General features: G+C 43.3%; 1 protein-coding gene across 5 annotated transcripts in view; it reads right to left on the reverse strand.

Annotated features, from left to right (window-relative positions):
* LOC148883414 (collagen alpha-1(XII) chain-like) overlaps positions 1 to 14,071 on the reverse strand; it is a 71,003-nt gene that overhangs the window by 50,000 nt on the left and 6,932 nt on the right. For all 5 annotated transcript variants that reach the window (XM_089022416.1, XM_089022414.1, XM_089022413.1 and 2 more), the window contains exons 4-12: positions 13,170 to 13,313; positions 11,499 to 11,546; positions 10,832 to 11,095; positions 10,041 to 10,208; positions 8,157 to 8,333; positions 6,718 to 7,008; positions 6,034 to 6,636; positions 2,787 to 3,065; positions 2,437 to 2,712 (exon numbers count right to left, since the gene is read on the reverse strand). In XM_089022416.1, coding sequence (XP_088878542.1) covers positions 2,437 to 2,712; positions 2,787 to 3,065; positions 6,034 to 6,636; positions 6,718 to 7,008; positions 8,157 to 8,333; positions 10,041 to 10,208; positions 10,832 to 11,095; positions 11,499 to 11,546; positions 13,170 to 13,313 — 2,250 coding nt within the window. The remainder of the gene's footprint in view (positions 1 to 2,436; positions 2,713 to 2,786; positions 3,066 to 6,033; positions 6,637 to 6,717; positions 7,009 to 8,156; positions 8,334 to 10,040; positions 10,209 to 10,831; positions 11,096 to 11,498; positions 11,547 to 13,169; positions 13,314 to 14,071) is intronic.

A 14,071-nucleotide genomic window follows, 5' to 3' on the forward strand; every position in this document is an offset into this window, starting at 1 on the left:
AACAAAACCACACGGAGCGCCACGGTGGCTGGCGAACTAGTTTTTCACACCCCCTTTCTTTGAGTGCAGAAGTGGTTTGTTATCAAGTGGAGTACTTTTGCTACCATGGGACCGAAAAAGACCCCACCACAGGCTCGTGTTATGCCGAAGAGGACACAAACGAAAGCACATCAACTTCACTCGGATATCATCAAGAAGCAACGACGTCAACGACCAACATAAAGGTCAATAAAATTACTATTATTTAGTTTTAAGGCTTATTTAGTAGAAAATGATGTTTTATGGGGACCTGGGAACGGATTATTGTCATTTTAATGGTTTCTTATGGGAAATAAATGTTCAGCAGACAAACTTTTCACCTGACACACACTTTCTGGGAACCAATTAAGTTTTTTTAGCTGAGGTGTCATTGTATAAGCCGATTCAGAAATGTTTGACAGTACCCCTCTTTTTTTAAATTATATCTATTTTTTGCATTTGTAATTGTGCTAGCAAGTCGCAATGTGAAGTTGTGCCCTAGAGCAATGAAAATTAAGATCTTAAATATCAGATATCGTTTTCGCCTCATTTCCTTCATAACGAACGGTTTGCACATTTTTTTCTAAATTTTAGCATTTATTGTGGATTTGAAATTTGAAGCAATGATTATTTATAAGGTGCTAGCTAGCTCAACCTCTGTTTATCTAGCTGGTAGCTAGCTCTCTATTCGCAATTTAGCCGGCTAGTCGTCTATCTAGCTACCTAGCCTATTTTCTGTCCCCTTAAACTCTGCTGCGCGATCATGCAAAACCCTCAAGACGGGCCAAACACAAATGAGCATGGACATGATGGCGCTTTGTTAACGTTTTGACTCATTTCACGGAGCTTTTACATGAGAGCCATGTTGAGTTTTATGATGACAATGTCCAGCAGGCCAATAAAAATTGTGCAGCGGGGCCTCAAATGGGCCCCGAGATTATAGACGTCATGTTATTGGATGATTATTTGTATAGTGAACCCCCATTTTTCGCAGGGAGATCCATTCCAGACCCACCCGCAATATGTGCGAGTCTGCAACAAGAAAGAACGGAAAATAAATCCATAAATAATCATAATAATCATACATTTCATTTCTAAGCGCCTTTCAAAACTCGCAAGGTCACTTTACAGTCACAGGATCAGTTTTTCTGTGGGTGAGCAGCGGCAGACACACGCACCGACGTTCACTCAACCCGGAAGTAACTGAAATAGATAGAAAGCTAGATGGCTAGCTAATAGATAGCTAGCTAGATAACAAGCTAGCTATCTGGCTAATAGATAGCGAGCTAGATAACAAGCTAGGTAGCTGGCTTCACTCAACCTGGAAGTACCTCAAATACAGTGATACCTTGGCTTACGAACTTAATTGGTTCCCATACAGAGTGTGTAAGGTGAAAAGTGTGTATCCCAAACATGAATGTCCCATAGGAAACCATTAAAATGAGAATAATCCGTTCCCAGGTCCCCATAAAACATCATTTTCTACTTTCTAATTTTCTAATCCTTAAAAGTACACAAAATATACGTTATTTTATGTATAATAAGTGTGCTATGGTATGGTATTTGTATTGTGTTTGTATGCCAAGGTTAAAATTTTCATCAATTTAACGTTCGTAAGCCAATGGGTTCGTAAAAACCGAGGTATCACTGTACTTGGCAATAAAGATGATTCTGATCGTCAACATTTCGTCTTTCAATCCAAACTACGGCACATCATAATCCGTCATCCTGATCCTAATCCCGACGTAAAAATCCTCCATCAACAAACGATGGACTTTTTGCGTCACGCGTGACGGTAGCGGCAGGCCGAGTGAAAAATGGCCGCGCGTGGGCTGGCGGTGGAAAAGATTGCTGGCCTCCTGCGTTTGTGTAAACTTGGCCAGCAAACTTGTTCCATCTCCCAGCAAACCGTTTCAGGAACTTTGACCGGCCCGAGATGACGCGGCGCTTTTCTTGCGGGTGGCCCGTGTGTGTGTGAGAGAGTGTGTGAGAGCGTGGGGGGTGCGATCGCACGAGAACAGCGCCGATCCGAACAGCGACGGAAAAGCTGAAGCGCCGTTTGGCGCTTTGCCAGACCTCAATTCCAATCCGAAGTTCCGCCGCTAGATGACGTTTCAATCTTGGCGTCGCAAGCTAGCTACTTGAAACCAACATTTTAGAACCAGAACTTTGAAGATATTTTTTAAATCTGTGCTGTATGTCACGCATATTAGCATATATGGCGACATATATAAAATGTATATATCATACGTCATTTTTATTGGTGTTTTGCATTTGACTAAAAATATCAGCCTGCGTGTTTTGTCTATTTTAGATGCTATCACACGTTTATCTGATGTCAGTTCGGAAAGGGAAAAAAATCGTACGAAACAATCACGGATAACACGAGAAAAGAGAACATGCGTCGCGCACTCTCACCTTCTTTGGTGGTTCCTTGCGTCTGCAGCGCCGGTCCAGAACCGGATCGGTACTCGGCGTTGACATGGACCAAGTAGGTGGTGCTCGGTAGGAGCCCCCGCAGCACCAGGGTGGGCTCGTCGCCGACCGTGCTGGCCTCCTGCGCGGCGCCTCCCGGGCCGACAGGTCGAAAGGTCAAGCGGTAGTGCAGCACGGCCCCTCGCGCCGGCTGCCAGGACACGCGGAAGCTGTCCGTGGTCTCCTGGGACACTCTCACGTTGCGAACCGCGCTTTGTTCTGCCAGAGATGGACGGCAAGGACATTAATATTTCATTTTTCCAACGCGCGAAGCTCCGGGAGAATCCACGAACCCTCTAAGGTGGTCTGGTAGCCGACAACGGGCAAACTGTCGCCTCGGTCGTACTGAGCCGAAACGTTGACTTGGTAGCGGGTCAGCGGGGTGAGGTAAGGTAGGACGGCGGTCGGCGTGTCCCCGGGGACGGACATGGACACCAAATGGCCGTCGAGAACGTCGGTGGGTCGAAACTGGAGGAGGAAGGACTCCACGTCGGTGGCGTCCATCTCCCACGAGGTCCGGAAGCTTCTGGACGTCACCTCGGAAAAGGAAAGGTCTCTGGGCTGGACCAGACCTAAGAGACATCATCGGGGAAGGTATGATCATAACAGTAACAATAACAATAACAATAATAGTAATAATAGTAATTGTAAATTTTAATTATAATTGTAATAATAATAATAATCATCATCATACATGTTATTTAATTATTTTATTTTGTATTTTATTTTATTGTATTTTTTTATTTGAATTTTGATTTTTATTTTATTGTAATTTTACTTTAATATTTTACTTTTTATTTAATATTGTATTTTGGATTTTATTGTGTAGCATTTTATTTTATTGCATTACATGTTTTATTTATATTTTTTCATTTTATTTGTATTTGTTTATTTTATTTTATTGTATTTTTTATTTAACTTATTTTTTGTTTAATATGTTATTTATTTTAATAATAATAATCATCATCATAATTTTACATTTCATTTTAAGCGCCTTTCAAGGCTCTCAAGGAGACTTTACAGTCACAGACAAGCATCGATACAATAATAAATAAAATACAATTACAAATAGAATACAATAAATAAAATACAATTATTTGAGATGCCATTTGAAGGTGGTAAGAGCAGCTGAAAGCTCTGTCCCCCATCGTGCTTAGACGGGCAGGGGGGAGGGCTGACGTTCGCCCTCATGACTGTCACTTTGGAGTGATTTTCACCAGATTTACGGCCATTTTTTAATCAAGATGGACTCCCCCACCGCAATTGTCGGGAAGTCAAAACTAATGGCAGACATTTTGCAAAAAAATGTATGTGAGCCATCAAGCATCAAAGGGCGTTTTATTGGCGCGGTGGACGTCGCCGCACAGCATGCCAACGTAGCGTTGCTAGGCAGACAAACACGCCCGAAAAGAATAACAGACCAACCACGGAGGAAAAAAGAGAAAATAAAACAACAACAAAGCGGAGCAGCTGAAGGCGCGTCGCGTGGTGAAGACAGATGTCGCCTGTCGACACGCGATGCATGTCGACAGGCGGCCGCCGATGGGATGGATTTACATCAACGCCACGTGATTCCAAAGCACTACTGTCAAATAAGTCATTGTTGACACAATACAGTGATACCTCGGTTTACGAACCCCTTAGTTTACAAACTTTTCGGTTTACAAACGTTAAATTTATGACAATTTTACCTTGGCATACAAACTATTTTTCGGGATACACACGGAGCTGCCACAATGAGTGATGTGTCGTTTGCGAACGAGCCCGTTCAAACAAGAAAATGGCAGCTGACTGTTTTTGTCCTTTATTCCCCGCCCCCAGTCTTCGGTTAAAGCCACGTGATTGGTCAAGAACGCAGCAGTGAGGGGGGGGGGGGTTTAAACATTAAAGAGAAAGGCAGACGACAGAGACAGTGATCAAATGGATAGAAAAAAGTGACATTTGGACTCGTTTCAACTTTGATAGTTCAAACGCAGAGTGTCGACTGCAAGGTTAAAATATCCCATCAATCAGGTTCCACAAATAACCCGCACAAGCCATCTGTACGCTTGATGCAAAAAGCTATCGACCCAGCTAAACACAACACAATTGATGAGGTACTAGGTAAAATTATGGCAGAGAAAGCACCTAGAAGGGATCATTCCTCAAGATGATGAAAAAAGAAGGTTATGTTCTTCATCAAGTGTTTAATGCTGATCAGAACGGCCACTCCATTCCATCCAGCCATCAATGACCATCACAAAGGTAAATAAAGCGACTTTATTATACAGTACAGTTTATTTCTTAAATTATAATACCATCGCACATTTATTATACATAAAATAAGGTATATTTTGTGTAGTTTTAAGGCTTAGAAAAGTAGAAAATGATGTTTTATGGGCACTTGGGAATGTATTATTCTCATTTTAATGGTTTCCTATGGGAAATTAATTTTTGGGATACACACTTTTTGCCTTACACACTCTGTCTGGGTAGCAATTAAGTTCGTAAGCCAAGGTATCAGTGTATCCCGATATGAAAATGACATCACGTGCCATATTCCGAGGAATGCTCGCTCGCTCGCTCCCGGCGGAGCAGGAAAAAAAAGCGAGCGGCGCTTTTCTCCTTCTTCCTTCAAAAAAATAAAATAAGTGCAGACGTTGCTTGTCGGAACTTGACGAGCAGATGGCGGGCCGGAGGAATGCTCGTCACGCTTCGTTGTTTATTGCCTCCACGGACACCCCGCGCACCTCACGGACAGATCAAGGCCGAGAAAAGAGGCTGCGGGCGGCGCTTGACCCCGCCGTGACCTTTGCACACGCTCGCAGGTCAACATGACATGAAGCGCGACGACAGCGCGTTGAGGTGAACAGTTACACTTTGGCTTTGTTTTCACTGAGTGGCAAGGCCTTGCGCTTCAAAAAAAAAAAAAAAGAAGTAAACACAATAAAATAAGAAAATACTCAATTAAAAATAAGACATACAATTAAATTAAATATAATATAATATCAACTAAAAAATAAATATACAATTAAAACAATTAAATAAAAATAACATGTAAAAAATATTAAATAAAATGCAAGAATAAAATTAAATCAAATTAAACTAAATGAAATATAATACTATAAAATAAAATAAAAAAAATAACATCAAATTATATTAAATGAAATATAATATAAAATACAAATAAAATTATATAAAATAAAATTACCTTAAATTAAATAAAATATAATATTAAATAATAAAATACAATTAAAATAAAGTACATTTAATTAAATTATATTTCATAGCAATTATAGTATAAAATAAAATTAAATAAATAAAATATTAAACTAAAATTAAATTAAAAAAAACAACAAAATGCCAATAAAAATATAAAATACAATAATGCTACACAATAAAATACAAAATAAAATATTAAATACAATTACATGTAATTAAATTACATTAAATTAAATCAAATATAATATAAAATAAAACACAAAAATCAAATAAAAAAAGTGAAATACAATAAAATAAAATGCTACACAATAACATGAAATAAAAAAGCCCACCACTCACGTTTCTTCTGGATGTTGCGAAGCTCTTGCTCGATCCTCAAGCAAATGGACTGCGTGAGCTCCTTGGAGATCCTCTGAAAGGCGTCAAAGTCCTCCACGGTGTAGACGTGCGTCTGGGCCGGGGCGTTGGCGATGGCCTCCAGCTCCGAGCGTACGGCGTCCTTGACGCCAACGGCGAAGATCTCCACGTCGGCATCCCGCAGCTTGGCGGCGGGCTGCCGGAAAGCGTCCGACGACTTTCCGTCCGTGATGAGGATGGCGACCCTCGGCACGTTGGGCCGGGCGCCTTTGGCCAGCTGGAAGATCTTATCCCTCACGTAGGTCATGGCCTTGCCCGTGTTGGTGGAGCCGCCCCGGTACGGGAACGAGCGCACCCCCTTCAGCACGCCGCTGAGATCCCAGTGGGTGTTGAGGAGGAACTCGGTGTGCGGGTCGCGGCTGTACTGGACCAGGCTGATCTGGACCTTGTTGGGCCCGATGTCAAAAGTGTTCACCAGGACCTCCAGGAAAGCCCGCACTTTAGCAAAGTTGGCCAAACCGATACTGTAGGAACCGTCCACCAGGAGAACCACGTCGGCTTGGACGTCCACGCCCAGGGAACACTCTAGAAATCCGCCCCCCACCCCAAAAGAAAGTTAGCTTCAATCCGTCACGTTCCTGCCGAATCCAAATGAGGTGGACTCACCCACAGACACTTTGACCGTCTGAGTCCTCTGCAGGAGCACGGCAGGCTCGCTGGGCGTCAGGCCTTTCAGCGCAAACAGGTTGACCTGGTAGTCCGTGTCCGGGCTGAGGTCCCGGACCTCCACGGCGGTCTGCGTCCGCCCCACGTACAGCTCCTGACGCTTGCCCCCCACCGTCAAGGGGATCATCTGCACCTTGTAGCCGGAAATGTCGTCTGGAGAGGCGCTCCAGCTCAGCTTCATCGTCTTGGATGACACTTCCTCCACCTCCAGCCTGGAGGCGGGCGCCACATCTGCCCGGTAGGGGGGGTAAGAAGAACATTCGTCAAAATGGAGGATGGAATTACAGTGATACCTTAGTTTACGAACTTAATTGGTTCCCAGACGGTGTGTAAGGCGAAAAGTGTGTATCCCAAACATTAATTTCCCATAGGAAACCATTAAAATGAGAATAATCCGTTCCCAGGTCCCCATAAAACATCATTTTCTAATTTTCTAAGCCTTAAAACTGCACACAATATACATTATTTTATGTATAATAAATGTGCTATGGTATTATAAGTAAATAAATAAACTGTACTGTGTAATAAAGTATTTTTATTTACCTTTGTGATGGTCATTGATGGCTTGATGGAATGGAGTGGCCGCTTTCATCAGCATTAAACACTTGATGAGGAACGTAGCCTTCTTCCACCATCTTGAGGAATGATTCCTTGTAAGCTTTGGCAGCTTTATCGTCAGAACTGGCTGCCTCACCATGACGAATAAGACTATGAATCCCTGTACGACGCTTAAAAGTTCTCGAACCATCCGTGGCTAGCCTTAAATCATCAATGCATGACGAATTTCCAGGTTTCCTCGACGATATCCGAGGGAAGTTGCCGTGCTTTCTCTGCGATCATTTTACCTTGTTCCTCATCAATTGTGTTCTGTTTAGCTGGGTTGATTGCGTTTTGCATCAAGCGTACAGATGGCTTGTGCGGGTTATTTGTGGAGCCTGATTGAAGGGATATTTTAACCTTGCATTCTACACTCTGCCTTTGAACTATCAATAAAGTTGAAACGAGTCCAAATGTCACTGCTTTCTATGCATTTCCTCACTCTCTCTCTGTCGTCTGCCTATCTATTTTTATTTGATGTTCTGTGTTTCTGTAACCACCTCCACTCACTGCTGCATTCTTGACCAATCACGTGCGGCATTAACCGAAGACTGGGGGCGGGGAATAGAGGATAAAAAGTCGGCGACAGCTTCCTTGTTAGGAGAACGGGCTCGTTCGCGAACGTGGCATCACTCATTGTGGCGCTCCGTGTGTAAAATAGTTTGTACGCCAAGATTAAATTCACGTGAATTTAACGTTCGTAAGCTGAAAAGTTTGTTAGCCAAGACGTTCGTAAGCCGAGGTGTCACTGTATTATGATTATTATTTCAGGTGATACCGACCTTCTTCTCCGCTGACCAGCGAGCTGAGCTGCTCTTCCACCCCGGCGCACACCTGACTGACGACGTCCTTCTGGATCGTGCGGGCGTTGTCGTCCCAGGCGGCCATTTTGAAAACGTGACTCCAGTAGGGTGTGGACGCCATCGCCCTCATTTCACCCTCATCGGCCCGCTGGACGCCTGCCGAGACGACACGCGTTGTCACCACGTGTGCGCGCGGATTCAATCACAAATTCAACAAAAGACATAAAAGATTTATGTGTGACGGATGTGGAACGGTCGCGGCTTGGAATTGAAGCGGATTTATGTGGGACAGGAGATATGAGACAATCTCTTTTGGTCAATGGATGCTATAGCTGCGTGTTTGCTTTCAACATTTAGCTGGTAGTAGACATGCACATTCCACCATGACGTCCCTGATCCGCTGCTGAAAAGGACGCTTTGATCCTCTCCTCTTTCATCTAGAACTGCTTCTTGTCACAAACAGGGTACAGCAAGTGCTGAAGAATGAATGACTGTGTCTTTGTGTTGTCATATTATTTGTTATTTAGTTTTTTTTACTTCAAGATGGCGTTGCAAGAGTGGCTGCCTTTCCAGCAGCTCCTGTATTTTGTTTTCTATTTCTTTCTTTCCTTTCTTCTTTCATAACTTTGCTGCTGTGAAATGTCAATTTCTCCACTGCGAGACGAATAAAGGTACATCCATTGCTTTCAACATTTAGCTTGAAGTAGACGGCCATGGCGGCTGCGTGCCCCCCCCCCCCTAGAATGCGTCGGAGCAGCAATTCTTCCGGAGAATCCCCAGTTTTGGGCCACATGACAGTTTGGCCGAGCAGCGTGTGAGCAATAAACACCACATTTAACACACCTGCTTCCCATCCACATCTCGCAACACTTTTTCCCCCTTGGGACGCTCTCACTTTTTGTTCTCTGTGGTTTTTCTTTGGATGAGGGTAGAAAGGCTTGAAATGCACCCCAACTATTTGACGCTGTCGTTATTCATCGTCAAATAAAGGACAACCGACACCATTTTTTGGTCAGCAGACAAATCAGCCCATTGGATCTTGGGCGCCATCTTGTGCATTTTCTGGGACGCTACATGGGAGTCAAGACGCCTCAAAATAAGACGGAAGGACATCTTTCATTGATGGCAAACATTTATGCTTTCCTCTTCAGAACTATTTGAATCATATTCATAACTGGATGACTAACAAGAATCAGCATCTTTTTCCAATCTGAACTCTTTGAAGCCATTGTTTTGATTCTGGAGCAAGGCAGTATGTGAAGGAGTGTCCTGACGTGATGTCACGAACAAGGGGGCGGGACTTCCTGAATCTCTGCAGTTCCGAGCTCATTTTGTGGCAGTTTTGAGACACTTGAAGTCATTTTTATTGGTGATTTGCATTTGACTAAAAAGATCAGCCTGCGTGTTTTGGCTATTTTAGATGCTATAAAACCTTTTTCCGATGTCAGTTAGGAAACAAAAAAATGGTGTCGGTTGTCCTCTAAAGGTTGACAGAATGAAATCTTTGAAGAAAAGTGAGCGCTGTGCGCACTTTTGGGCAGCTACTGGCAAAGGTGCAAACGTTCCTACAATGAGCCTCGGTGGACTGCGAATGCCTTCCTGATTGTTTTCATGTGTGGAAGAGGGAGGGGGGCGGCGTTCAGGTTGTTGTTTTATCTCTTCCAGCTGAAGATGAGCTGAGTGTTGATCTCCAGCCGGCCGCCATGGCAACGCGGCTCCGTTGTGTATCCGCGTCGGCTCGGCGTGTGGAAAGTGTGACGGCGATCGCATTCCTGCGACGGCTCGATAATGCCGAAGGAATCTGACAGCGATTGCGCCATCGCAAAGAAGGCGAAGAGAGGGAAAGAGGCGGCGGCGGCGTACCGACGACAAAGATCTCCACGCCGCGGCTTTTCAGGCGCCTGGCCGAAAGTTCGGCCGTATCGTCCCAGGCGCCGTCGTCGGTGAGGATAAGCGCTACTTTGGGGAAGGACGTCCGCGAGCCCTCTGCCTCGCTCAAGGTGTTGCTCAGCAAGTAGTCCAGCGCGGCGCCTGATCATAAACACAAATGTCAAATGCAAGAAAACTAAAATCAAAACACCAACCGACCTGACATTTGTGACTTCCAAACATGCTAACAGCGACGAGCATTTTCATCAAGTCGTGCTAGTTATCTAGTAGCTAGCTATTAGCAGTCTAGTTGGTTGGCTAGCGATCTTAGGTGCAGGTCTACTGCAGATTGAGGCCCACTCTTACCTCATTTGAAATAATAAAAAAACGCTAACAATGCTGAATTAAAATGTACAAATTAACTAGCTCGCTATCTAATTATCTATTTGCTATCTATTAGCTATCTATTAGCTAGCTAGCTCGCTATCTACAGTATTAACAGTGTAGTTAGCAGCCACACGCGCCAGCATTCACTCAACCCGGAAGTAACTCAAATGGATAGAAAGCTCGACAGCTAATAGATAGCTAGACAGCTAATTGATAGCTGGCTAGATAGGTAATGTTTTTCTGTAGGTAAGCAGCGGCAGCCACACGCGCCAGCATTCACTCAACCGGAAGTAACTCAAAAAGATAGAAAGCTATCTAGCTAATAGATAGCTATATATTTGGACGGCGATCCCAGGTAAATAGGAGCATAAGTGCGTTTATGAAAGAAGTCTGAGCACCTGTCCTGGCGCTGCCGTAGTGCGTGTCCAGCGCTCCGATGGCGCGCATGAGGGCGGGTCGGCTAAGGTGTCGGTTCAGCGGGAAGCCGGCGGGCGTTGAGCCGCCGTACTGTAGCACCGCCACGCGGGTTTTGTCCAAGCCGATCTGGAAGGCCCCGGCCACGGCCGCCATTAGGCCCCGCACGTTTTTGAAAGCGGCCCGGTCTGAGGCCCAGGACCCGGCCAGCAGGAAGGCCACGTCCGCCACAGCGCTCACGGAACATTCTGCAAACAAAAACAGACACTGCGCCTGTGGAAACCAGCGGTGGCAAGAAAAAGACTTGGCGTATGTAGCTAGCTAGCTAATGGATAGCAAATAAATAGAAAATAGATAACCAGATAGCGAACAGCAACCTTCTAGACAGCTTACAGCCAGCCAGCAAGACAGCTAATAGCTAGCTAGCTAATGGATAGCAAATAAATAGCAAATAGATAACCAGATAGCCAAAAGCTAGCCAGCTAGAAAGCGTACAGCCAGCCAGCAAGACAGCTAATAGCTATCTAGATAGCTAATGGATAGCAAATAAATAGCGAATTGATAACCAGATAGCCAACAGCTCGCCAGCTGGAAGATGAAGGAACGTGGAGCTTTTCGTCGATCGTCCATGCAGAAAGTGTTTCCACTTACTTGTGGCAACTGCGTCTGGTCTTCTGGGAGCTCCTCTTACAGACTCGACTGAAACATTGAATTGGAAGAGTTGAGCGATTCAATAATATCTTCCCAGGGAATGATGGGAAAAAAATACTACTAGTAGGACAGTTGGTTATTCTACTGGACAACTATGGTAGAATCAAACAAAACAACACAATGAGCTCTATCCTAATAAAAACGACCAATAATATGAACAGAATCATTTCTAAGTGACGGCCATAGTTACAGCGTTAGCATCATTGCTAATTATTACAAACGTGACTGGTCCAAAGACGACATACTGTAGGTACACTACAGTTCGTTATATTCCACCGCCATTGTTTTTGTCCAGTGAAGCGATCGCACTCTGTACTCGCAGTTGTATATCATTGCATTTTTGCGAAGTAAGTAATCGTTTTTGGTGGGATTTTCCGAGCTATGCAGCTTATGATGACGTATTACACGTTTGCCTCCATGCTAGTCCTTGAAATTTCCGAATACGACAACGAGAAAAAATGGATTGAAGTTTACGCTCTTTTTGCTAACACTACAGTTTATAAAGGTGAGTAAGTTGTATTTTTATAAATCATAGAAGTGGTAGAATATACATTTATCTCCATAAATACCAAGTTTCAAGCAAAAAGAAGCATTAGCATATATATTTCTAGAACTCGCCATTTTCTTTCCTAGTATTCAGTGACAGACATTTTGGATTTCTGACGAAAATCTGCCTGCATTCGATCGTTGATATTTGCGCATTAATATTTGGAATCTTTTCTGATGTTTTGTTGATGTTTTTGTTTAGAATTTCAAACGCGTTCCAATGGTACCTTGATCGTTAAGATCTACCAAAATTAAGAAAGTTATGATAGTTTAAACCGTTTCATTGTTTTAACTGTGTAATTACAGTCAGAAAATCTCTTATTTCCCAAATTAAAAATTCCATTATTTCCTTATTATTTGTCATAGAACAATAATCTATACGTCATTTGACAGCTATTTAAATGCACTTTAATATGGTTGTTGAACAACGGTAGAATCCAATCAAACACAATGAGTTCCATCATAATAAACACGACCAATAATATGACCATAATCATTTCTAAGTGACGTCCATTGATACGACGTTAGCATCATTGCTAATTATTACAAACGACAACATACAAACGTAATTGGTTGCTTTTATTTGGGTGATGGCCAATTAGTAGCAACGAAACGGTTAACGTTGACGGATTGCTCAAACTTTGCTTTTCGGTGCGATTTGTTCAAATAATCCAAAATGTTTCTTGCTATGCTCGCTCGCTTTTGACGACATGACAAGTGTAATGGCTTCCTTCCCCACGGCCTAGCGAGCCGCATGCTAGGAGGCCGGACTAGCATCGCGTCGCTAACATTCCCACCACGTCTAATGGGCTCGATTTGACAACAGCCGGTCCAGTCCAAACGGGAAGTGGACCGGTACCGGTCCATTTCCCGTTTGGGACCCCGACATTAACTAACAAGAGTGTATTGTCGGTATCGATTAGCGAGTAAAATGGCGTCACTAGTAGTACTCGAAGGATGTCGATTTCAATTCGGGGCCTACTCGAGTTTTGTCTTTCCAGTTAAACGTTCTTGTCCCAGAAGTGTCAAAACCAAGAGTGATTGTCTCTTTGTAATAAAACTTACTGGTGAGGTGTCCCGAAACGGGAAGACTCTCTTGGGCTCCGTCGTAAGAGAAGACGCTGACGGTGTAGTCGACATCTTGACTGAGTTCCGAGATGGCCGTTGATGTGGCCGACGGCGCGAGAGCAAATTCTCTTACGAATTCTCCTAGAAAAAGCATTAAAATGATTTTGTTGCACGACGAATTGTCTACTGTTGGTGAATCGCTTTCAACATAAAAAGTTTATTTGACAATAAAATCAAAAATATGCAACTTTTAACTCCTTCGCTGTCATTCACGAATTTATTCGGGAATTGGAAATATGACGTGAAGAGCCATTCCAGAATTTGTTCGGGTTTTGATTTTCCAAGCTTGGGTGTCGATAATGCTCTGACCATGACTTTTGACAATGTTTTTTTATGATTTCGTTTTTGAAGACAGTGTCATTGTCATGAAGTGAACATTGAAAATGAAACCAAGATCATCTCGCTGCTAATGTCTTTAATTCCTGCATTTATTCGTGTTTTGTTTCTTCATGCTTGGGTACCAATAATACAGTGTATCAGCTAACTAGCTATCTAGCTATTAGCTATATAGCTATCTAAGTGGCTTGCTATCTATCTAGCTATCTACAATATCTTTTAACTGGCTATTAGCTAGCTTTTCTCTCTTTTTGAGTTATTCCGTGTTGTTGGCTATCTATTAGCTATCTACTAGCTGGCTATCTCTAGCGTACAGTTGTCTAGGTATCTATTAACTGGCTATGAGCAAGCTAGCTAGTTTTTCTCTCTATTTGAGTTATTCCGGGTTGTTGGCTATCTATTAGCTGCCTCTGCTCACCCACAGAAAAACTTCATCCTGTGACTGTAAAGTGACCTTGAGAGTTTTGAAAGGCGCTGAGGAATTAAATATATTATTATAATGA

This window comes from Hippocampus bargibanti, linkage group LG19, assembly GCF_051943395.1.
Source record: "Hippocampus bargibanti isolate YZ-2025 linkage group LG19, ASM5194339v1, whole genome shotgun sequence".
Taxonomy (NCBI): domain Eukaryota; kingdom Metazoa; phylum Chordata; class Actinopteri; order Syngnathiformes; family Syngnathidae; genus Hippocampus; species Hippocampus bargibanti.